Raw genomic sequence first — 26,789 nt, forward strand, 5'->3', positions numbered from 1 at the left:
GCGTACGGCGGCTGGCTGGCTAAATATTAGCCATATAAATCAACCAAATCGATCGTAAAAGTATAACTTTGTCGGGTTGCATAACATCAGCGTGTGTGTGTGTGTGTGTGATTGCGGTCGCTTCAGTTCGGTTCAGTTAAACCAGCGCCCCCAGGGCACATTCGACCGTGCCGAGGGTCATATTTTCGAGGGTGAAACCACCCCTCGTCGGGGCGTTGAGAGCTGTAATTAACGATTAATACGGCCCCTTGGCTCTCCCACGGGGCTAAGGAGCAGAAAGAGAGTTTCCTCGGACAACGGGACGAGGCGGCATTTATTTACTTGCCCCTCCCGTTTGCCTGCGCTGAAATCCTGAATTAGCATCATTAGCCGAGCAGGCCCGGGTGTGTCGAATGTACGGCGAACGCAAGGAGGCGTTCCTTTCCTTCGGGGCGAATGGCGCTAATAAACTTTTTCGTACAAAAGGCAACCCTAATGTCGTTGGATGTGTCCTTCCCCACCGATACCGACCGGCCGCCCCGTTAGGTTTCACGGTCTCGGTCACCTTACAGTGTATGCAACGCAAGGCCAAACCTCGCCGGGGTTTTTCATGCTGACGAACGGCGTACCGTTTTGTGAGTTTTATGACGCTTGTCACATCGCACCGATGCACTCCCAAGCGATCTATGGCCGGGTCACCTGCAGGAGCAGCGCTTACTAACGAATTAATTGTCCCTAGCTCGATGTGATACCGCCTGGCAGGAGCCAGGATCCACTGAATAAACCCATTGGCAGGATGGGTCACCCGGTGCCGGTGGGATGTTTGGTCCTCCAACCTCGTGGGGCGCTTATTCATGGTCCTTTATGAGCGTTAAGTAAACTGCATGGTTGCGAAGCGCGTACTCGTTTTATTAGCTACCTCGTGGCGTTCGTGTGCTAGCTCTGAACGTGGGGCTAGCGAAGCGGAGATTATTTAATCATGCACAATGTAACGGTAAACGAGAGCAGCAATGTAAAGATGCTTTCGTATTGCTGTGAGGTGCAGTGGATGGTTGAATAATTTTAATAAAATGAGTCCGCTACGAGGCTAGCGCTCGAATGCACGCATATTTCAAGTTTAATAATTAATTGAAAGCTGAATAAGTTTAAGTATTATTTACACAGTTTTGAAGTAGTTGTGTTGATCACGCTGAACACACACTGCGTGTGGATGTTTGTTGCGCAAACTTTCCAGCTGCAAAGGATTAGTTTCATTATGAATTGGTTATACATTTTGACGATGGCTATGAAGGCTTAAAATTTACTGCACCACTGCATAATCTGATAACAAAATATTTCGCAGTGTATTACTGAAGCGTCGAACAGCTTAGATTGAATTCATACAACAATTCCTGTAATCCCTTAGTACTTTTTTGGACCAAATTAAACGCCATGTAGATGGAGGAAAATCTTAAGGACTGACGGAAAATCTTTTTCGGAAAATTTTTTAATATACTCTGTACAAAACCTTTTGGAAACTTGTTTATGCTTTTGAATTCAAATGATAATTTTCTGTCAACATAATCGAATATGAGCATCCAACTACTACCAAGCAAAACGCATCCATTTATGAGCGGATTATGGTGCACGGATTACGGTCGCGTAACAGGAGGAGCAGGAGCTTCAATATCAACACACAATACATTTCGTTTTTCTTTCACACACAGATAATATCGCTTTGTGGGGGATTCCAGGAAGCTTAGCCAAGAATGCGGCAATTTCCCAAGCACCTTGTGTCAACATTGACACATGCGCTCTCGTTCACTTGGCATGGGCTACGTTGATCACGAACGTGCAGAGCAATGAGCACGTCTGTCAGCTGCAACGTCAGATGGAGTGTTTTCAATTTCAATTTCGTAAAACGATGCAACCATTTTGCCGAACGATGCGGTGTTCTTGGAAATTGCGCCATGGGATGCTCCATTCTGCATTGCCAAGCTCTTTCCACCCCTATTCGCACATTAGTCGCACAAAGAGCTGTAAATTTTTAAAACTCATAAAAAAAATGTCCATTTATATATCTACCCCCTTTGTTGATACGCAATCCGGGGACATTCGAGCCTCGGCTTCGAGCCTTGGCAGGTTGTTTGCGTTCCATTTGTGTCCCACGAGGCTGCGCGACGGAAAACCAATACGTCCCAGAATGTTTCGTATCTCTTTGCCGCCTGGCCGGTTCGATCGGCTTTCAATCGGATGATTCGTTTGATCTTGAGCCCTTGCGGTGCTATTATTGAGCCTTCGTCCATGCGCCTGTCGAACAAACAAACAAATGAGAGCCGATTGTGGTAGGAAGAAAAAAAAATGTATATAAACACACCGACCTCCCGGTGGGAGGAGGATATCGATTTCACGCCGATAAACAGTGAGCTAAATTGAAAATCGGCATCGGTCCGCACGCGCTAAGGGTCACACTTGGGTGCGGATAGGTTGCTCGTGGCCGTTGCCCGGTACGATGCGATAACGTGACGATCGCCTATCGAAGGACGGCGGCCTCGCCTCGTGGAGACCCATTTTCCATTTCCCCGGGTCGATCGGAACCGGTCCGGAGAAGCGCGACCCAACGTGGCGTCAATTTTCGTGCACGTTACGGCATAAAACGGGCTTCCCCACTCGCCTCAGATATCAAGCACCCGTGGGACGATCCTTTCTTGTTTTTGAAACCCGACCACCGGTTCGATATGAGAATCATGTTTTCAGCCGCGACCGTAATATGCCATCATCAAAGCGCAAGGTTTCGCCAGCGAGGGGCGCAAAAGGAAACACAAACCAACGAAACAAAAAACAAAATCCCTGCCCCGAACAGGGGAGTTGACTTTTTTGCCCGCATAAATCAGCGTACGGTCAAACCGTTTATGAAACATAAAGTGAACGCCTGGGCGACAGGAGCGGTAAGTAACCATGGCGCAAGATGACGGGTGTGTCAAGTTGCGAAATCTCGTACTTTTTGTTCCACTTTCCGGCCAGCGAGCAAGAAGAACAACGTCCCGCTAAATGGAATATCTGGAGCTGAAATGGGGGTGGTTTTTTTTTTTTTCGTTCTCTTCACAAAAGCCGAACCGTTCGACTGGCAGCGGATAAGATAAAAACGGCGAGTAATTTTGCTGCAAGAATTTGTACGCGTGTGTGTGTGCATTTGAGGCTGTGATCGGTTTGAATATTCCTGCCGCTACGTTGAAGCTGAAGGAAAATGAAGAGCAAATCAGCGAATAACGGCCTGGGCGGGTCGAGATCGGTGGGTGGCGTGCCCGGGAAAAAGAATCACATTCCATCGATATTGTATTGCGAAGGAATGCGACCGTTTGCTTCCACGCCTTTTTTTTGTGTGTGCATTCTTCGTTCCTGGGGGGGCGCCGAAACAATACGCTTTTCCTGCGCACGTGCGGGTGCGAAGGTTGGCAAGGAAAAACCGCTCGCGGGCTACGGGTGGGAGGCATAAACTAACTCGGTAGAAAATCGAACCGGGATTTTCTTTATCTGTTTGATCTGTTTGACATTTCGCTTAATGAAAGTCACGGGGTCGCCCAGTGTCGGGTTTTTCGTCCTGCGCCTGCGGAAAGTCAAGAGAGAGAAGTAGCAATGATTGGATTGCAGTTCTTGACAAAGTTTGCCCCGAATGCAACACGATGCAGAATGCAGATCCGGTTCCGGTGAGTGGGAGACCGCTGAACGGGACGAGCAGGTGCAATGGGTGGGGCGAACTATTTATAGCACTTGGCGATGAAAGAACCACGCTGTGGCGGGCAGATAAATTCGCGGGCATGTGATTTTTTTTTTGCAATGGAAAGTACCAATTTCCAGAGCAACGAAGTAAAATGGTAAAAGGTAATATTTCTTCACCATTGAGATGACTTTTTACTCTAGGGAAAAAATGATAGTTGAACGTAGTGCTAGAACGATAGCGCATCTGGATAAAATGAGACCAAAAAAATTAATTATAAATGTATTTATCTAGTGTAATGTAAATGTTCTACAACAAGCAAGTCTATGAATTAGTGCAATGTTACATGGGAAAAATTAACCGCGTGTTTTGACTAAATGAACTATTTCACGAAAATTTGCTTCATAATTTTAACGTTTACTTCATTAAATAGATATATTATCTTTATTGGTGTTAACAGTTCAGGAGTATTTTGACGGATATTTTTGATTGATTAAGAAAAGCCTAAAACATTGGAATGTTTTACGGAAATGAGCATCTTCGCTTCAAGAAGTTTTGCTTAAAGCAAAAAGCTCAGGATGGCCTTGAGAGATTGCATTGTACGAGTGCGATGTTATGCATTTTGAGTGCAAGCAGACGATATAAAGGAATGACAATATAATGACAACTTTCGAATCCATTTTATCCACGAGAGCCGTGGTCCTTCAATACAGCTGAATCAGAAAATTCGACAAAAACTGCTTATAAAAAAGAACATTTGCTTTTGCTTACCATACTGCATGCAGTTTGCTCCTCCATCATGCTCGCATTTCAGCAATGAAGAATTCTTCAACACCTTCCACTATTTTCTTTCCTTTCTCTCGCTTTCGGATGCACCAGCAAATCAAGCCCACTAAAGAACTCATCCATGTTCAGAAATTCCATAAGTTTAGTCTGGCTTTGATTTTATTATAATAGTATTTGTCCCATTCCTCGCCCAGCTTGTGCGTACGACATTTGCTACAAATGCTTAAGTGTTAGGATTAGCGTACTTTCTCGACTGTGAGTTTGATTTTGCTTCTGCTTCTTCGCTCGATGCATTCTTAAAACACCCCGCTTAGCACGACATTTTGATGCACATTTACAGTAGCAGTGATTTGTTTCTGTTGACATTTTTTTTGTATCTATAGTACCTCTACGCTCTCTAGTTTGAGTGGTTTGCTGCGCACTGCATGCACTTCAACCGCCTGTGTTTTTCTTTTGTTTTGAGAGCGGCCAGGTAGGTTTCTTTCTTTTGATTCTAAAGGGGTTTCCCCTTTTCCCCATGGCGGGCGCTTTTTCTACGAAATAGTGAACATCCGACAGTTTACCGGTCGCGCTTTAGGACGACCGCGAGCTTGAGCTGAAATTTATTTGCTTTAATGTTTAGCCTCTACCGTTTGCTAAGTGTTTGCTTGTTGCGCTACTTTCCTAGTCACGATTTCGATTCGCCTGACGAGAATCGCGTATTTCTAGTGTTTGTGTGTGTTTTTTTAGGTGAGTTTTGTCTACATTTCGCTACCGACACCGGTGGATGGTGTTTCCACTTGCACACATCTTACAGGTTCAATATATATATATTCTTTTTACAAAAAATACTCTAACTTACGACTTGCGAGTCTTGTTTGGTTGGGTTTTTTTATATGCTCTCGTCTTAAATGCTCGTTTGCTTGCACCTTTCGTGTAATACTTTCTTGTTGCATGTTTTATTTTCAAATCTGCGCACCAGCAGAGTTGCCGCACTGTCCCACCGCACAGGTTATTCGTAACGTGTGTGTTTTTAGTACACTTTTGATTCACCATAAAATAGAAAACGCTAGCATCTGAGAAGCTTTCATCGTCCTTTTTCTCGCTCTAACGCTATTGTGCTTACACGTTACCTATGGCGACAAAGCACAGACTCGTTTGATCGCAAAAGCCAACGGTTTCTAATGGATCCGCGGTTGGAAGCATCTTTCAACATGCCATCCGAAACAGATAAGGTGGACCATTTTGACTGTTTGAGTACCTTTAGCTAGTTGCGCTTAGTTTTGTGCTGACCTTTCGTAACGAGATATGTTTGAGACAAACGAATGTACAGCCGCGTCAAAACTCGAACTCGAATATACACCGTTCGCCACCGTCGCAAACAGCTATCCGTGGCTCGGTTATTCCGTTTGCGCGGTTTAAAAAGTAACACCCCAACGCTACGTCCGACGGCAGTACAGCGGGTGCCTTACATTTAATGCTGCGCTTTTTCGCGCTTCTCGTTTATGGTTTGCCAGGAAAAGCTTCACTCGGCAGCGCACATACACACACACATACAGCTATGGGGGCTCAATGGGGAGTGTGGCAGAGCGTTGTGTGTCTGGATTGTTTCTTTCGTGGTTTAAGCACCATGAACCGACATGAACAACGCCTTGCACACACTTCCGCGTACACTAGCTGCAAGCGTGCCACCCCCGTTTCCGAACCAATGCCATTTGCCAGCTGCATTGGGGGGGAAAACATGGTGGCTAGTTTTTCATCCCACCCCACAGCAAGATCGATGCATGTGGATGGATCTTCAACGGGGGGAGTGGAAGCGTGAAACTTTTCGGCAAGCCATAAACTGATCCGTTCGGGATTCATCGATGCAGGATCGGTGCAGGAGAAGATTCTCGGTTGAGCAATTCCAATATCGTTGCAGTACACTTGTGTGCAGAGCCCAGTGTGCCGGTAAGTCCGGTAAGATAGCAGGTTTAACAAAAAAAAACAAAAAGAAAACTATAGCCTACGAGCCGAGATGCTTTTGGGGTGCGCTTTCCAGACAATGTATCAATGGTTATTGCAGCTGGGCCGAAGTATTTCCCAAGTAATTTAATCACTGCTATGCGCTCGTTCTATCGAACGCTGCCCTGGGCCTTATCGTTTCGAGTTCTACGGCCACCGCTCCACCAGCGGAATGTTTTGATATGCGTTTGGCCGAACTGGATATGTGTTTTTGTCGATGTCGATGTCGATGCCCCGGTTTGGAAACATTGTGCGATGGTATTTTGTGTATGGTTGTTTGTTTGATTTTTTCTTTTTGCGCCCCAGAAACCCAAGAAGGCAGTAGAAGACGATTGATTTCCTGCTAGCCTGACCCCTGCGACATTGAACTATTCGTGGATCACGTGTGGTGGAATCGTCCTTGCAATCGGCCGGCAAGCATGGTACGTTGGATGCTCTCCCTCTGGAAGATGTTTTGTGCGCGTGGATTTTGCGCCCGGTCGTGCAGGGAAAAGAAAGCGGCCAGCAGATGTCGCGGACGTGTACGTGTAACCCGTAAACAATGGCCCGGGGACGCACATTCGCGGTTGTGCGCTTTTGAATGTACGCTAATCATTTATCAATTTGTCAGATGGTGCAAAACAAACGCACAGTTAATGTGGTGACCTCTGTCGGTGACATGCCGATGGCACTTATCGGACGTGTTCCGCCTGCTGACCGCCAACTGACGAGTGTGGTTGCGGTTGCGGAACTGCTCCAAAGGCCTAAAGTGAGGTGACAACCGACTGACCGTGAGGGTGTACGATTATTCTCTTTGCCGCCGAGCATTCAAGAAGGTTGAAAAAAAAGCTACAAGCGCTCAAGTTGAATGCTTGCATCGTGACCGCCTATTGCGCCACGTGAGATGTACGTTGGAGCGTTTTTTTTTTGGCGAGATACACAGCGCGTAGAATGTGACGGAAATTAACGATGATCAGCGCGACAATTCGCGCCTGACGAACCGCTTGGGAAGGAAGAAGATTCCCGCCACACCCGTGTGTAAAGATGTAATCTCATAAATTTATTATCCACCTCAATTTATGCCGCCACCACATTACCGGTTTATTACACCCTCGATTTTCCGCCTCGCACGTAACACACACACAGACACACACACAGATTCCAGCACCGATTGGTAGTGTATTAAAAGGGAAAGGAAGAAAAAAATAACATTCGATCGAAAGCGAGCCGATGTGGTTGTAATGGCGCTGTTTGCTTTCAAATTTTCCATCCACATAAATCACACGGAAGGTGGCGTGGGTGCACCCGAGCATTCCCACCATAGGGCGGAGCCGGGAAAAACTAGCCCCAAGCGTGTGACGGTGGGAGCATCTCGCGGAATTTGCTCCCCTTTGCTACGAGCTCTAACCGAATTTGGTGGCTTCTGGTAATCGTGTTTGCAGGGAAAAACTCTTCGTTTTCGCTCATTTTTCATTCCACTATCGGGAGCTATCGGTTTCGATAACCGACCCCCGGGCAATCGGCAAGTAGTGTAGGGGGGAAAAAAAAGAAACCCAAACCTCGCTACGCGACGAAAAGTCGCATCGGAACATACATCAAAAGTACGCTTTTCATTTGCGGCCACCATCACAGAAACACAGAAATTGTGGTGCCTTCCCTTGCGGCTCACATCAATTGATACGAAATTGATGGAGTTGAATCGTTTGAAAGCACTCCACCGCTTGTTTGCTTGCTTCGTAATGGTGGTGATTGGTGCTTCGATCGCGAAAATATCGGGTATCAAAACATTAAAAAAAACACACATCACACACAAAAAAAAGAGGAGGTTATCATTTCATGCATGGGAAGCACGTGCGTTCTACTGAACTTGTGCACACACGCAGATTCGCCGTTTGCCGGTTCATTAATTAGATATTTTTGCAGTTTCGAAAGCACGAACGTGATTAGCACGCCGATGTGGTTACAATGGTGCGGTTTATTGGCCCGGTTACATGGCCACACCAACTGCGTACAACTCCGGGCTGGGTCTTAATTATGTTATTTTGTTCCATCGCGCCGTTTATTCGAAGCAAACTGTATGTGGGATTGGTTCGAGGAGCTTTTTTGTATGGTTTACATTGGTGTATGTGCGCGTGAAATGTAATAATATTGCACCGGCCGCACTGTTGCCTAAAACAGATGCGTTTCATTGGTCGCTATTTGTTGCTTTTAATCTCGATTCGGGGATGGTGTCCGTTTTTTTTTCTGGCGTAAAGTTTGAAAAGCTTTCTCTGCCACCGTTGCGTGCTTGAATTCCCGCACAGTAAAGAATTAATACACCATAATTACATTGCGCCATTCGGCGCAAATTTGGCATGACCAATTCACCAACTTTTAAGCGGTCCAGCTTTGTCCACCCGATCCGACCATCTAAAGGACAAATCGCGCCAATAAAAGCGCCAAAATGAATCTCGGCCGTGGCGACACGTTTGTGTGGCCCACCAACGGGTGCACTGGACCATGCGTTCGATTACTGATGCGCGGGGATTTATTGTGACGTTTACAAATTGATTTTCTCTCCCCGAGTTCCGATTGTCATCCCCAACGGACACGGCACCGCAACGGTGTGTTTGCTCCCTTCTCGATGGAACCCGCCTCTTGTTCGGGTTCGCCTCTTGATTGATTGATTATGTGGAGCACAATTTGTCCGAATCAAATTCAATAAATGATAATCAGGGACTGACGGCGGCGATGACGTGGACAGCCGGCCAGACACGGCCACGCGGGGCGAATACCAAATGCGAATACCTCCGGTGAGGGCTGAGAATGAGAGGTGTAGGTTTTGGGGATGGAAAACCGGTGGGGTGTGAAAGAAAAATTAGAACGATTCAAAACGACGCTCGCAGGTTCGGTAGGGCATATGCCGCATGGGGATCTTTTTTTGTTACTTCTCGCTTCGACTCAACGGTGTTTTTTTTTCTGTTGGCCAAATGCCAAATAAAGAAGCAAAAAGAAAATATATTCCCATCCATCTGTGATTGTGTCGTGACATGAAGAGAACCGACTGCTGGTACAGCTATTTATGCGCTTTAATTTCGGGGATTGATCGGATCCGAAATGTCGAGCGGATCGGGCGGCTTTTCTTGTCCAGTTTGGAGGGAGCGGATTGTTGGAAACGAGTGTCATATCATTGTCAACTGGAAATACGGACCAGCCGGGCTTGGTCAGCTGGTGGTTTTTTTTTCTTTTAGCTTCATTGGAAAACGCTCCTTTCGGTGTGCTACGGTTGAAAGATTGATAGGAAAATGACAATCACTCATGCGACCGCGGCTGGTTGTACGATTTTGATGACTGATTTCAACTGGCATGCGATTAATCAGCATTTGTGGATGAGCAGAATGGTATAAGCAAGAAGAAAATGATATGATGATGATTTGAACGAGTAGCACAAGTGACTATAGTTTAGTCCCTACATTAATCGCAAAGTGTGCCACAACGAAGTGCAATTGATTTGGTTAGACGGTAAAGCTTTCAAATGTTTATGCCAGTTGGTACCTAGGTTCTGATGATTTATCTTTTTGTGTCGAACAGCGTTAATCCTTTTTTAATGCTGATGAGATAATTGGGGCATATTTTTTTCGTCCGAATCCAGAATTACTCCTATCGGGTGTGGGATATTCTAGTGCATTTCTAATTTTTCAATATATTCTTATTCTACGATGCAAATGCAAAGTGATTGGTATTGCAATATCCTACTTTAGACACTTGGCAAAGAAAAACAAATTTCCAAACTGTTTTTCCTTCTTATGGTACGCAAACAAAAATATATCCAAGGGACCTTGTTCACACGATTCGACGTCTGCTTGAGATGGTTTCAAGTGTTTATTCAAAATTGCTCCACATTTGTGGGATGGGACTCTAAATGATAATTTGATGAAATTCCATCAATAGAGTCAAAAAACGTAACAAAAAAAAAACGATGCTCGTCACAACGTGTGATCAAAAACAAAGCAGAAAAGCAATTCAACTTGTTTCTTTCGTTCTTATTGGCCCTCATGTTGGTACGAAAACGATCGTGGTTATTTCGTATTGTTCCGTGGATTGGATTGTGTTTTTGTACGGCGTTTAGCCCGAAAAAGGATTAGTTTGCAGAGCTGGATGAATATTGCGAAAGTGCCATTCTTTATTCGCAACCTGCAACTAAACCGATCAGGTACTCTTCCCTCAGCGAAAAGCGTGTGATGGCAAGAAAAAAAATATATGCAAATGCACGCTCACGGCAGCGATCGGTGATTTAACATCCTGCCAATTCCCGGCGCGACGCTACGTCCTTCCACCGTTCGATAGCTGCTAAACTGATTTACTGCATTGGAGTCCTGCGGTGCGGAAAACGATTCGCGATTCGCTTCCACCAGCACGAATACCGATAGCGCCCGCGAGACGTCGTCTGCTTTGGTTGGATTCGATTGGCTTCTCACCGGAAGCGGGACAGGTTGGAGCAGAAGCAAACGAAACATCAAACCCACCCGGGCTAACCCGGCGATACACTCCGGAAACAAGCTCTTTCCGCTTCCGGTGTGGCGACTCGCGGTGGGATTCGCGTTATTGATGCCGAATGCCGGGGCAATTTCATTTCAACTCGTTCAAGTCGTGGCACCACTTTTATTGGGGAATTTTGCAACGGGCATAAATATTTGAGCTGAAATTCAAACGGAGGCGAATCGTCGGTCGAGCTGAAGCAATTCCACTGTGCGCTGCGAGCAATAAAGATGTCATTGATGCGTATTTTTTAGGGCACGATAGGGCTGCATGTATTCTTTTGCATGGTCTGCTTTTGCTGGTGAAAGCACGTTAATATTTGATTAACGCCAGCTGGACGAAGCCGTTAAAAACATCTTAACACCCGTTGAAAAACAAAATGCCACCCTTTAAAAGCACCCCCAGATGGGTATTCGCTGGTTAAATTTTCCCTTATTACGTGATACTTTTACAGGTATCAAAACAAAAAAAACCTTCCACATCCTGGTTGAATTTCACAAAGGAAGATGAAACAAAAAGAATCTTTTCTGACGGAAATATGAATGCTTCCTGTGGCAACAACCATTCATTACGATTGTGCTCGAAATGCAGCTGGTCATGTGGCCCGTGGCACAGAGGTTAGCCACGTCGCATGTCGGCTTGCCTGACTCCCAACCATTCCGGCTGCACGTTCGTTCGAGCGAGCTTATCTGTGGTCGCGTGCACCCGTGCGTCGACAAACGACGGCGTATAAAGCGACGTGAAGGCACGAGCTGCGATGAGCGAATGCCACGCTCGTCCAACCGTACGGTGGTCCCTTGGGTGGTGGTCGTTTTTCCGGTCGTTTGCATGCGCTCAAGCCAGCAACAACGGGAAGAAGCCTCAGCACACAGCAGCGCCCAGCGCAAGGCACCGGCGTGACAAAAGGAAAAGAGAGCTTGTTAAAGCGAAGGTGCAGGATGCACCAGGTTACGATGCGCCGGTTTTCAGCATCCGGGCACCAGTTGCGTTAGGACCGCGCCCGAGACCATACCGTCACGAGTCTGATGGTGTAATTTGTTGCGATGTTTTGCGCTGGGAAATCTACGCCACCACCACCGCGTTGAAATGCTCTGCCCTGCGAAAGCAAATCAAACGTACGTGATGTCATCCGTACGTGTGGTAGTGCCTTTGGCCTGCAGGCGAGCCGAGAAAAACATCTGTATGGTACATGGATCATGGGCGAGCGACGATGGCTTGGCATGTAGAGGGTGGACACGTGGCATACGAGCATACGTGTCGATGACAGCTAGACGGTGTACAACCAACGATGCACAGGTGCACTCGAGCAACGCGAGGGCTTCCTGTCGTCGCTTTCCAGACGTAATGCTTAATTGGTGTCTGTTCCGATTGCGATTCCGTTCCCGGTTCAGCTTGCAGCAGGCTGTACAGGTGGCCACCAGGGTGGCCCAGAAACGAGAGATGGTGTGATTCTGCGCTTTGATTGTGCGTCGGAACAGTCCGAGAACGGAAGTCCCCCCGATGTCCAGACTCATTAGTCGCACGGTGACGATGAAATTGCTAGTGAAAAGCTCACCTTTCAGCATCAGCAGTATGGACGACTTACACACAAACACACACACACACACGCGTACATTCGTCATGCGTCAATGCACACGTCTCAAACGAAACACCAAAATGGCTTAATTAGTATCCTGCTTGATCTAATGCCTAGCAACGAGGTTGGACAATAATTGTAGCCTTCCCCGAGCGATAAAGTAGGCGTTGAGTTTGTTACCATGCTGTCAAGGCACCCCGCGATTCATCTTCAACACCGGTACCAGTTTGTGTAGGGGAAAACTTTTGCAAAAGACGCGATTAAGTGGAGAGAAAAGGAAAAAGAATAAGAGAAAAAAAAAACAACTCCATAAATAGCGAGGTGCGAGTTTGGACGTGTGATTGAAAGTATCAAAGTATCAACTTCCCGTAGTATCCGCACGCTGCCAATCAGGAAAGAATGTGAGGTGTCAGATTTGACACACAGTTTACTCCCCACAGGCAGGCTGAAGTGGATCTTTGGCATCGTTCGGTCGTTCGTTCGGTAGGCTGTTACCGTCGAGGGAATGGATTTTTTATAACCTCGTGCGAGTCGTTTGGTTGTTGATTTATTTCGCTCCCTTATGACGTTGCAAAACTAGCTTGTTAAGAAAGAAGCAACTAAACAGGTACCCCAGTTGACAGATCTAAAGACAGGTCATGTGAATGTTAAAAAAAACGATTCGTGCCAATGGAGGCGCCTGGTGGTTTGTTCCGTTGTTGGAAGCGTCTCGTACTAACTACTGTTGTGTGTGCTTTCTGATCTAAAAATCATTTGTAAACCCTTTGAAACGATTATCAAATCATCAATCGGTTCCCGTGGGCTCGTATCTCTCAAATGCATAAGAATGCATTCGTGCCAGTATTAATGGAGGCGCCTGGTGGTTTGTTCCGTGGTTGGAAGCGTCTCGTACTAATTACTTTTGTGTGTGTGCTTCCCGATCTGAACACCATCCGTTATCCCTTCGAAACGTTTACAAACGTATCATTCAATTACCGTAGATCTCTAAAATGCATAAGCTTTTCGGCACAATTTAGATCGTTTATAGCGTTTATAACCGAATCTCGAGTATGGTGGCTATCAAGCACAAATCAAACGAATATGAACCACCCATAGAACATCTATTTGATTACGCTAACTCATTCTACCCCACCACCAAATTGTTGCAACAAATAGATCCCCCATGCCTGCCGGTGCCCATTACACGCGATAAAACCGCCCAGTAAACAAGGCCGCGATGGATACGAGCATTTTTTGATCGATCATTCGAACCCGAAAAATATGTTCCCGCGAGTCCATAAAGGTGTCGTTTGAAAGTGACCCACCACAAACAGCACAATCACGGGCGCCCCTGATGGTCCTGTTTCCGTTGCCAACGCTTTCAAATTACACGTTAGCTATCGGGTTTTGTAATCGTTTCACCGATAGCCCGAATTTACGACCATCCCAGGGTGGGCGGCGTGCACCTGGCGACTAAGCGAGCTCACATAATAACGCCACCAACCACCAAACCGAAATGGCTACCTTCACCTCACCCGCATAGGACCATCATCAAAGGCGTCATCAGCATCATCGCGGTCGTCATCACCGATCCGAAACCGATCGAACGTGCCGTCAATCTCGTGTAGCCATCCCATATAGCTCGGTTTAACTATGGTAATCACAAAAAGAAATAATCAGTTTAAACGCCAACCGATTCATATCGGCCATTAAATATCGATATCCGTTTATTTTCGCCCACACTCTGCCCCATGCGGCGAGCGGAAGCGAAGAAACAACAAAACGAACGAACGAAAAACGACCCCACCCCCGTCGTGTTTCCATCGAACCGTGGCAGCGAACGGGGATTATTTGATGAGGGGCTTAAAAGGCAAACCCACGCAAGGCAGCAGCAAAGCAACGGCCCGAAACAAAGGTGAGATGCCCAGGCGGCATCGGGGGGGGGGGGGGGGGGAGAGGGGAGTTTGTTCATTTTGGGAGGTTATTATCGGATTTTATGAGCCGAACGGAACGAGAGGGTGAGAGAAAAAAAAAATGACGACCGTCCGGAGGCTTTCAGCGCGCGGCAAAAGGGGTGAAAATTTAAGACATTTCCCGACGAGCTTTTCAGGGCGTTCAGTGGGTGGATGGGGGAGTGAAAAGTCTCGCATGGAAGTCACAAACCCGGGACTAACCCCGTAGTAAATTTAGTCGGAACGTTTCCCCGTTCCCCTGTTTTCAACCGTTTGTCTGCGCCATTGTAATGATTTTTGTGCCGGTCCGTTTGTTGTTTGTTTGCTTTTCGTTTCGTTTGTGCATGTGTGTGATTTTCCGTTCGCTGTTAGCACAGAGGTCGCGGGATCAGGGTTGGGCAAGGATAATGCTCGAGATTTACTTTGATGCTCGGCGCACCCGTTGCGGTAAAGCGGCCCAGCGTTATTTTGCCGACTTTCTTCACCACCGCAAGCTATGGGCATTCTTTTTTTTTTGCCAGTGACCCTTTCGATTTGGCCCGTTTTAACGATCTGTATCAGCGAACAGGCGACCAGTTCCACCAGTACGATGATCTCGTCGTTCCTTCGGAGCCTGGAAACGTGTTCAGCCTCGGGGCATATGCTCGCGGGCAAGGCAGACAGAGATGCCAAACGGGCCAAATCGGTTTCTGATAATCAGTTCGGTTCCAGTGCTTGCAGCGGGCTCGCTTTTTTCACACCTCCAAACGTGCCGATGGCTTGGGCTCTGGTGAAGGCGTCATCGAGCTCTACCACCCAAAAACAAAAACAAAACACGATCCGCGGGATCAAAAGGAAAGCAAGTTCATCTCGCAAACTCCCTCCCCCTCCTGGCGTCTTGATTTATTTTTACGAAGCTAATGTTTTATAATGAAGAAAGATGAGTTTTTCTAATAGGAACCGAACGCCACCAAACGGGGCCGACCCGATCGAAAGTTATTGGCCGGGTTGCGAAGGGGTTTTTTTTTTTCATTTTTCGTGCCGAGCCGTGTTTTTTTGTTTTGTTCCTTCATTCGGGCAGCGAATGATTCCGGACGCTTCGAAACGCAACCCTCGGGCTGGATGCCATTAGCACTTTCAGCGTCAGCGTGTTTCGAGCTTCGAACAAGGCGAGAAAGTTATCGCGCCCTTTCGGTTCGTGTGGGTGTTTGGCACGGGCATTTTTTTTTTGACTTGACGTGCTTTTTTCTTGCTCACTCGTTCGACGGCAGGAATCGGATTGATGGATTTTTCAATGATTGTCATCGGGGATTTATCGACTAATGACGCGTGCCGGAAAGTTACATTATATTTATGAGCCACCCGCCTCGCTATGGCCGCTCGCTCGCTGCCTTTTTACGATCTGTGGAGCGAGTGTCTTTTTTTTTCTTTAGTTTGTTTCGATTGTGTCGGTGCAGAATGTGCTGAAGAAGAGAAGCAAATGGCAGCTTGCAAGACGTTACGTTCCGGTTGCTGGCGAGGAGGCGAAGCGAAGCTTCATTTTGAGCTCCATTGTTGGTTGTGCTTCCGTTTGCTACGAGCGATTGAATCGATGCTATTTGTTCATTAAACAGAGTGTGTGTGTGTGTGTGTGATTTTACACGTTTGTTGCACGTTCTTCGTTTTATGTAACAAAAAAAAAACTCCAGCAGCGAGTAAATTTGCGCGCTTGTCGCTTAAAAAAGAAGCACCATTTGAGTTTCGCGACAGTTAAACCCAACCGATCGCACATTATTTCATTTCGATCGGGGAAATTCAACGTACCTTGAATACGTACATTGTAGCCAGTGGCCAGTAGGAGAATGTTAAGCAACACTTCACGCGAGTTCGCCGTAAATCCGCTCACCACGTTCCCAAAACGGCTGTAAGTGATTTGTAGCAATCCGCTAGCTTACAGCACCTTGCCAATGGGGTTCGATTAATAATCGCTTAAGCTTAGCACCCTCGCACACCCACGCAGTAAACAGCTTACTTCATCTGTCTTGTCAGGCATCCCGACAGCATCGCTTCAGGTTTTCCACTGAAACCCAGCTGCGGAATCGGTTTTCCCCATGGGACCGATTGGTAGACGCCTGCCTGCAGTGCGGTTGGTTAGGTGCAAGGCCCTGCTGGCCCAGTGATCGGTACCACAGTGGGAGAGGCGTGGGAGGAGCGTCCAAAACCCCGTGCCTCAGCCGCTAAATTGGCTCCATCCTGCATTGGCATGGGCGGGATGCAAATGATGCTTGTGCATTTATGTAATTACGAAAGCAATTAAATTCATCGCAAACCGTACGCTTCGTTTCGCTCATGCCCTGGGCTGGGTGGGCTCGAGGTGCCAGGAATGGCCAGCAATGGTGTGGACACTTTTCTCACTCGTCCTTCTCGCCGGTTTTCCCACTCCCCCGGGAACACTCGGCTTCACCCAAACGCGCATCGGTGAGAGAGCTAGCGTAAAATCGCACAGCTGGATAAACAAACGCTATTAACTGGATCGAACGACCGCCTCCGGGCAAGGGCAGGTGGGTGGGTTTGGAGTTCGCACCGGAAGTGAAGGTTCGTGAGAATGCTGGGCTACATCCGGTGTGGGTGAGATAACGTGCATTCGCTTGCCAGTGAGGGGTTGCAAAAAGGACGCACCCCGTAGGGAATCGGTCAGCTGCAGCGTAAGTTTGTCCGAACGGACCAGCGCCGTGTGTCATCGAGCCCCGTAGAGACCTCCTGATGGTCTCGGTCACTGGTGATGTGAAATTAGAGTACGGGCAGGCGTTTGATGGGGGATGAAATTTTTACCACACCCCACCCCATTAATCAGCGTCAGACGAGCGAACGAAAAAACCCCCAACTCAAGGTTGGAAAATCGGAGGGCAAAAACAAAACCTAATCAACCGCCGTGATTTTATGAGCCAATTCTGAGCGCATTTTTACTCTCGCCACTGTTGCCATTGTTCTGCTACGGTTCCGCTCAAACGTAGTGAGATTAGATGTGAGTGAATGTGCGCGCGTGTGTGCGCGCGCGCGATGGAAAAGTTTGCGGCCCTAAAACTGCACATGAAAAAGAAGCCCGCCCGTTCGGGAGGAAAGTTTGGCCGTTAATTTAACGCACGCCACTCGTGGCACTTTGCTGGCCAGGCCTTTTTGGAGGTCCTGACTGGCCTGCGAGGTGTTTATTAGTGGCAATTTGCGACCAAGCGCCAACCAATGGTCGTGTTTTACAACCGAAATTGATTAGAAACCCCTTGTGCGTCGGTTCCCGGTCCGATGTGGCGTGCCGTTAAACGTTACGATGCGCTCGTACCGGGCCCATTAGGTGCTCCTGATTCATTGATTCGAAGCATGCACGTCCGTGATGTATGCCACCGGTTCGACATCGCACCCGACCGTTTCGGTGGGTGAAGCGAGATAAAGCTAACTAAGCGAGGGATGCGGAAAAAAGAGGTCACTTGATCCTGCTGGAGTGGGCGTTTAGCCTGTCAGGAGATAGCCAACGATAGCCAACGGTGGAACAGGCAAAGCACGGCAGGATACATGTCCCATCCATTCCCGGAAGAAGCGATCCGCCTGGAACCGCCCGACGCCGAAGTAATGCGTTTTACGTGACCGATAGTAACGCCGGTGGTTGTTGGTGTTGGTGATGTTGTGGGAAAATGAGCACACACAAAACAAAAGCAAAAACAAAATCAGCTTATCTCGGACGATACGCAGCTGAGAGGAAAAAAAAGGAAAACTAAAACCAAGCTAAAAACAACCACCACCACCACGAAACCAAGGGATGGAATATAAATTTTGAAACTCCGCACCAAGCGTCCGAGTAAAAGCCGTGGGGATCGAAAGCCACGAGTTGAAAAAAAAAGTAACTCAAGAAAAACTTACTAACTTCACCGGGCCGGAATCGGCGAGATCTGCGCGCTTGATTTTGCGTTTTTATTTCACGCCCGACGGATCACCGCCAACTTTTACGCCCAGTGCCGCACAAACGAAGGACTTTTGGTTCGGAGTTTCATCGCCAATGCCGGTCCTTCGTACGGCTTGAGGGTGAGCTTTTCCGGGCGACAACTCCGCCGTCCGGCAAACGGCGACAATGTTGCAATGGGTGACCGGAAGAACGCGGAAGATCCTGCCACCGGACATCGGACGTTGACAGGTGATTAATGCGTTCAGAAATTAAAATCCCTGCCAAGAGTTGCGTTGTTTTTTTTTGTGTGTCTGTGTGTTGTTGTTGCTGTTTGCCTCCGGTTTTCCGCTCGCTGGTTGTCATCTTTTCTTTTTTCTTCAACCTGCCCGTCAGTTGTTGTGGCGGTATTTAACAACAATGGGGTGGCTATCTCGCCGATCCCGGTCGGGGATGGTTGGCTCGTGCTTTGGGACACCACTCGAGAAAAAAGGACCGTTCTGGGTGGGACTCTCCGGTCCGGTGCTCGCCCTACGGTGAAATATCAGCCTTTTCCGCGCAAAAGTCAAACCAGCGCACGGTAAAGTGCGTGAGATGACAGGTAGCGTGGCCGAGTCGGCAAATTAATGGCGTGTTTCTTTACTTTCCGCCCCTTTTTTTCTTTTGTTGCCTCTTCATACTTTGAGATTTTTTATTTTTCGCGAAAGGTCCTTTTTTCCCCCACAGCCAGTTCGATCGAACCCCGGATGCGCGCTGATAAGAAGCGCTTTTAGCTTCCACGAGTCGGGAGCTTTCATTGCTCGGGTTTTGGCGTTCCCAAGTTTGAGCTGTGGCAAGGAAAAAGGCTGGATTTAGGAACCCACGGGATGACAAATTAATTTGGCCAAATAGAAACCACCCGCTCGGGCAACCGCATCGAATGGCAGACACGGAAAGCTATCAGTCGACGGAAAGCACACCGTTGTTGTTCCTCCCGGGGAAGGTCCTTTTTCGTGTCGCTTTTCAATAAAAAAAAACCGTGAAAATTGTTAGAGAAAAACGGACAACAGCCCACAAAACACGAAAAAGTAACAAGGAAACACAAACCTACGCAACAAACCCATAGCTCGGATTTTAGCGTGTTCGTTCGCGATGGCGACCGTGATAAGGTCAAGGGTTGGCGTAGTGAGATCGAATTTCTGATTGACCGTAAACGAGACACTGATGTTTTTTTTTGCGTTCTGCTGTCATTTTTTTTTGTTGCTCTCGGAATGTTAGCGTTCCCAGGATTCCCCGGGTCCCTTTTGCCCGGAAGCGAGTGGGGAATGTCACGGAATGTGGTCGGATTTGATGAGGCGGGCGCGTTTTGTTTGCCCTTGCGATCCCTTCACGGCGCAAGGTAACGCGATGCCCGTGGGTACCCAAATTAATGCTACAAACGCGTGGGATGTACGAAATGGGGTACGAAAATAGAAGCAACAAAAAAAAACTTTAAAGCTAATTGAATAGCTACAGCTTGGGAGTTTTCCTCGAAAAGCATCCCCAAGAATGTTGCTTTAGTAAGCGGATTGAACCGCGCCATGACTTACGTTAAAGCCGTGCTTTTGGGAATCGATCGAAACGGATATAACAGGAAATTAAAAGGAAAGCAACACAGATTGCCTACTGCTTGCGCACGTACGTACGTCCATCAATCGTCTTCTATCGCCTCCATCTGTGGGTGTTCTTAAAACCGATCATTTTTTTTTGCCTTTCAACCTCGGGAAGCATCTCGACGCCGCGTAGGAAGTGGTTTGATTTCGAAGCCTTTTCCTGTGTCTCTCTTATTCCTGATCTCTTTTTCTCACTCTCTCTCTCTCCCACTCTTGCATGCAGTCACTTGAGCATTTGTCGTAGATAGATATAGATTCCAATAGGACAGTCTTAAAACTTATTCAATCGCAACAGTTCATTAAACTATCGGAACGAGTTGAAACTTAAAAACGTAGGGGTCACTTTTTGTATCTTTCCCCATTAACCCACCCTCTAAACGATCAGCCACCAAAGATAACAGTGATATTTATATATATATGTACACACACATACGTGGTCTAGCACACCGAGCCGGTTACGCACAACCCAGCATTCCCATCTGCGGACCGGAATGCATCTCCAACGCAACGAAAACGGTACGCACGAAGGAAAACAGGGCAAATTTGTACTGAGCTTTGAAGTTCCGTTTCCCCTCGCTAATGGGGCGAATGTGAGTTTATGTGAGTATTAGTATGCGAGAGAGACTCGTGTCCTGCGTGTAACACCGTACGGTCCTGGTTCGTGTGGGGTCAACAAGCACAGGACCTATCTTACACGTGCGTCATTATCCTACAGCTATCCGCGCTGGCTATCTACGCTACAGGTGCCAGCTACTTAGAGCTAGGAAAAAGGAAGAAAAAAAAACAACAAACAACGATCGCCTCGCCCCATCGAGGAGCGAGATGCAGTTTTCCTAAACGTACTTTTACAATGACATTTACACGTGTGTGTGGCAACGCGGGATCCACGGCGCCACGACGATCGATGGCGTTCCTCGGATGTTCGGCCCGGTTGCCACGCCTAAACACTAATCTCAATTTTTTGTCTTTCACTTTGCTTTGGTATTTAGTTCGGGATTTTGTGTGCGTTTTGTGTTTTGTGTTACGTTCGTGTTGGGGTGGCTTCTCCTACGTTTTTGCGTGTGTGTGTGTGCGCTTTTCCGCCCTTGCTTCGAGCGCTTCGAATCGTTGTCGTCTCAGGTTCGAATGCCGAACAAGCAAACAAACAAAGAAAACAATAAAAAAAAATAGCGAGAAGGCTCGTTTATGCCCGCTCACGTGGTCACACCCTCACCGATATGTACAGGCTTCACTTTCGTTGGGTTGGGTGGTGATGGTGCAGAAGGTTGAGTAAAACTGGCCGCTAGAAAAATCGACACTACACAGCTACATCGCTACCGCGCTACATCGAGTTGACGGTGAAACGTGGCGACTCCTTGGGTGTCCTTTTTACACTGATTTTTGATTACCGATAACGATGGGCTCCCGCACGGACGTGAGGAGGGTTGATTTTGATATTTAAGTTCCTCTCCCTACATCCTTTAGCTTTTTCCCGTTGTACCACGTCCCATGGGCACTGACTCACCTGCTTCGGAACATCGACGGTGATTGTTGACGGAGTCTTTTGAGTCACCCACTTTGAGACATGAAACGCTCCGGTGCCGGGTGGCATCTCGCACTTAAGGGCTCACACGTGTGCCCTACACCTCGACTGGCAGACGTTCGACATCCGGTGCGTTTTCGATCGCCCGCCGGTGGCTCGCAGCAAACAGATAGAACGGTCCTCGTCCTTTCGCACGACCGCCCTGACTCGTCGAGGGCTGAACGATAGGCTCGACCACCTCCACCGACACCGACACGGAAGGACCAGGGACGGTATCAGTTGGAGGCGATCGAGTCTCGTTCCACCGCTCGACGGTGGCCTCTGGCTAGCTCCAGGTGACGTTACGTCGCTGGGAACCGTTGGTACGGCGAGTCGAACCCACCGCAAGGGCCGTGACGGCGGCCACCGCAGCTGCCGCCACGCTACACCCGTCACTACGACCCAGCTCGGTCTCGGCGGCACCATTCCGGCCGCCACCGTTCTCGGTGCCGCCCGGGCGTGCGCGCGGACCGATCCTTCCCACTCACTCGATGTGCATGATCTTCTTGAACGCTTTGCGGAACTCCGGGTTGAAGATGGTGTAGATGACCGGGTTGACGAAGCTGTTCATGTAGCCGAGCCACGTGGTTAGGTTGAAGATCGTCACGCCTGGCCGGCAGTCCTTCTCGAGCTTGGCGCACATCGCGTCCATGATGTTGCACGTGAAGAATGGCACCCAGCAGAATAGGAACACACCTGCCGGAGGGGGGAAAGATGAGAAGCGAACCGGATCGATTAGCGAGGGCAGTTTGGTCAGTGCCGGAGGAGTCCTTGAAAGAGGGTTGAAGCTCTCGCTGTTACGAATTGAAAACTAGTCTGAGCGAGTTATACCCACAACGATGAAAAGAAACCTTACGATTGTTCAAACAACATACAACGACGAGTTTTTGTGCACGTGAGAAAACAAAAGGATAACAAACGCATGGCCATCTTCGACGAGACAGATGAAAAATTGCACGTCAAACGCAGTAACGCCGTTTCCTTCGTTGGTTGCTCGTGTCTGGTGGCAAAGATCCCATTGGTCCAGATAATCTCTCCGACTGAAACTCGGACCGTGTCCAAAAAGCTCCATGAAGCAGCATCCATTGGTCTTGCATCCCGCGAGCGAAAGGTTAATCCTTTTGCGAAAAGTTTCGCAAACACCTGTCCGTTCGCGGGGGCGATTTTCGTGGAACTCAAGGCGTGCCAAAGTTTTACCAGTCGGTTCGTGGCAGAACTCACAAAATCACCATCAAGATATGCTCGAAAAAAAGGGCAACCGGAATAAGAAACGGTTTTTCCGTGGATAGATTGACGATCGAGGTGGTAGGAAAAAAGTGCACTTTTTATAGGCCCCTTTTTTCTTTAGACCTGCTTGAAGCCGAAGGGCACCCTGTTGAGGGTGCATTTTTTCACACATCGTTAGCGGAATGTATCGCACGCGAACGTGCCGCTAACGCAAACAACGAGCAGAAAAACCACTCCGGGAAAGCTTGGAAAATGGTGACGAGCAAAAAAAAGCACTAACGTAACAAATGTGCTTACGTGTTCCTTCGACAGCGAGCGGAAACAGTCACCGTGCGGCGGAGAAAAAGCTTAAGCTGCACCATATTGAAACGTTCTAAGCGTAAAGGATTCAATAATTTTTGCAGAAAAATGTGTCACGCATATATGAGTGGGAGCGTATTTGATGTTTTTCCAGCAACACTAACAATGCGTGCTCGAAAAGGACTGCTTGGATTGTTTCGTTTTTGTCCCAATCACCGATTGCATCCATCACCGTCTGACTGGTCGCAGTGTGCGGGAATAGGGCTATGAATGAGTAATGTAATGCTGTGTAGTTTTGTTTCATCCTTTTGAATGGCAGTGTATGGGCAGAGTAATTACCCATTTGGGGTTTTCGTCCCCACACGTTAGCTGTAGCACCGGGTGGCACATCGTTTACGGGATGGATTTCCCTGCATACCGGTTGAAAAGTTCACCTCATTTCGCCCGATTGTAACGTCTCCTTCGACGGCAGGTTTATGTTTTAATTTTTTACACGCTTTACGATCCCCCGTTGACCTTTTGGCCGACGAATAACGGCAGGGGTTGGGTTGTATTGTGGTTTTATTGCTACTAAAGCATAACGACCAGGAGGCCTCACGGTGGAGCAATGTATACATTCATTCAGTTTGCCCTGCGGCCCACAAAAGGGGTAATATTATTTTTAAGCTTTAAGCTGACATTCACTGTAATTGAGTCTGCTGTACTGATGTATATCGTTTTCGGATGTGAGTGATGGGGATCGCTCTCGATCGAAGGATGAAAAGCTTTATCACTAGCTCAAAAGCACACGCAAAATACGAGAAGAATTCAAGGTTCAGTGTTGGTTAACATTGCTTTTCGAAGTGTAGTACGTACCTAAGACTATCGCTAATGTTTTGGTCGCTTTGCGTTCCTTTTTAGCTGACGATTTTTCCCGTTTCTTCTTCGACGCTTTGTTCACTTTGTAGATGGTAAATCTAGTGGAAAAATCAGGATAAAATTAAAAATTAATAATCAAAGTTGTTCAAAGTTTCAAAGTTTCAAAGTTGATCAAAGGAAAATTAATAATCAAAGTTGTTCAAAAGATTCTTGTCAACATGTGTATTCAGGAGTTGAAGATGTGCATTTGAAAAACTATGTATAACAAATTAAATAGCGATCTTGTTAGAATAAGAATCTTGCAATGATATTGAATATTTATTTCCAAAAAGAAAAAATTCTTAATATGTTTTGTTTACTGCGCAATCGAAAGGGGAGTCTTTTTTTTAATAATAAGGACCGAATTTGATTTATATCACTGTATCTCCTCTTACATTTTCCAGTTTAATTTAATAAATTGGTGTCAAGGCGTTTGCTTCACAACGGCTGCATTTTATGAAGCAAGAGCACCTTAAACGAAAGTTTAGAGCGTTTGTCCTCAGTACGTTGGTAACCACGTGAGTAGGTGATATTTAAAGCTCCCATAACGAGTATTTGAACTCGTCGGCATCGCCGTAAACCGTTCGGAGTGTCCCTTTGCATGTGCAAATAAAAATGCTCCCGAGCCAGGAATCAAAGTGTATCGTTTTATGGCGTCGCCTGGTTTTTAGGAACGCAAAACGGAGCGGATTTCGCACCAGCCACACCGGCCGGTTGACCTTTGGCGTGCTTTTGGTTCGGAGCGCCGAATCAAGCGCCGTGTCGAGGGCCCTTTGGCGTGTCAAGCGCAGGCACAAACTTCACCGGCTGCATGATTTCCCTGCCTCGAGAGGGCCGGGCTGGGCAAGCAGAACAAAAAAAAAATGGAAAAATTTGCCCACGCGCCATCGTGCCACGATGTGCCTGCCAGCTGTCGGTTGTCCATCTCGAGTGGCCGATTTCGAAATGTCACGTCGAAAAATGACTCTTTGGGAAGGGATTTTATTGGAGCTTTTATTTTCACGCCCCGGCATGGGTGCGAGCGGATGAGTTTGCGTTTTCACTTGCCCCCCAAAATTAAAACACCTTTACACCGAGCTGCGAGATTTACCGGGCCGAAGGGCCATCATAAATGAATGAATGCCCAGGGTGGCCAATGGCCGCCATTTAAACATGGGCGCATAAGGTGATCTGCGTGCTAAAAAGCTGCACCCAAAAGCTCCCTCTTTCTTTCTCTCTCTCTCTCTCTCGGGCGGGAACGGACATGGCACAGATGGACGCATTGACGCCAGAGTGGTGCTTGATGGCCGAGTGCCCGACCGGAAATAGCGGTGGATGGCCGCCATTGCTCTAGCCGCGCACATTTTTTAATGCTTTACCCCGTCTTTAGCCAGTGAAGAGTTACCATCTTAGGGGCGATTTTTTGTTTGCTTTGTCTCTTCAACCGCATTACCTTGCGCCTGTGGGTTCTTAGTACGCAGTCCGGGTTGCCAAAATGGGGCCGCTTTATGGGGTTCTCTTTTTTTTTTAAGTTTTACTCGCTTTTATATGGATTTATTTCACACCGCGTCGTTAGGGTACAGACCATTACGGTAGGCCGGTCCCAAGCCCGGTGTGATCATTTCCGTCTTCCATCCGCGGGTTTATGGGCCCTAGCGTAACCGTGACACGCGTTACGTATTCTGTGCGCGCGTAGGTGTTAAGGTAGATCCTTGCGGCAGAATCACTCACACACACACACACTTATAGCTGACACCCACAAGGGAAGATTATTCATCTTTTCGGCTTCCGGTCGGCTCACGGGAACGCTCAATCCCACCGCGAGCTGGTGTCGTAACAAATCATGGAAATTTCATCACTCGGAGATAAATTTTCCGGAAATTTACCAAAATTTTCATTAAGCACTTTTTTCCACCCGTGGCGTGAGAAGCGCAGAGTGTCATTTGCCAGCACAGAACCATACCTGCCCAATGCTGGCCCGGTCGGACTGTCCCATTCGCGGAAGGCGAAAGTGTCCCCACGGCAATAACAGTAAATTTCTTCAGCCCATTAAAACGGGCCTCGACGGGCCCACACCATCCGTTCGGGGACCGGGGGATTAGCGAAAGGATTTGGGTGCCCTTCGTGCCATGGTCGTGCGTGATCAGGCCTCCCGAGAATCGCCATCTCGCGGGTCGCTTTTCCGTGGAAATGGCCCTTACTCAGGCCCCCGGCACGAGGTCGAGCGGGTTGTGGATCACAATTTATGCAGAAAAATTCGCTGCTATCCATCGGTGAAATTGCACCATGTCTCGGAAAGTGGGTGCCATTCAAAAAAAAAAGAAACGGGTTCCATAGGAATGTTGTTAAAAGAATACAAAAAACGGCACACGATCATGATTTGTGGGCCAATAAAACAAATTGCAAGCTGCTCGTTCACCGGTTTGGGTTTGTTTCTTTTTTTTTGTCGCGCTTTTACTCACCGGCTGGATACACTCCCACGTACAAGTGCCATGGGTTGGCTGAGGAAGTGGTGCGTTAATTCTATTTGCTGGCAAAAAATGTCCACCCACATGTGGCTTGAGGCTGGCCAGATGCGATCAGCTTGTCAATTAGTTGATATCAATCAAGCACAAGCAATTACGCAAACCTGGGACTTGACGAATGCGGATGGCCATCGAACGTGGCGTGGATGTATACGGGCGAACGGTGTCATGTTGGATTGTGGATTGCAGTTTTGAATTCTCGATTCTCGGGCGCAGTCGACACGCGTTAATTTGATTGGAAAATATTAATTTATCAACGCTGAGCGATGCCAATCAACGATAAGTTACGTAACCGAATTAGTTACGGCAGCTGTGCAAAACAAAACAAAAA

The 26,789-nt window shown here is 47.7% G+C and overlaps 1 protein-coding gene across 1 annotated transcript in view; it reads right to left on the reverse strand.

The window, feature by feature from the left end:
* Window positions 1-22,014: 22,014 nt before the first annotated feature.
* LOC128721684 (dopamine D2-like receptor) overlaps window positions 22,015-26,789 on the reverse strand; it is an 88,856-nt gene continuing 84,081 nt past the window's right edge. Inside the window, exons 9-10 of the mRNA XM_053815463.1 lie at window positions 23,913-24,013; window positions 22,015-22,226 (exon numbers count right to left, since the gene is read on the reverse strand). Coding sequence (XP_053671438.1) covers window positions 22,015-22,226; window positions 23,913-24,013 — 313 coding nt within the window. The remainder of the gene's footprint in view (window positions 22,227-23,912; window positions 24,014-26,789) is intronic.

Source organism: Anopheles nili, chromosome 2, assembly GCF_943737925.1.
Source record: "Anopheles nili chromosome 2, idAnoNiliSN_F5_01, whole genome shotgun sequence".
Classification (NCBI taxonomy): domain Eukaryota; kingdom Metazoa; phylum Arthropoda; class Insecta; order Diptera; family Culicidae; genus Anopheles; species Anopheles nili.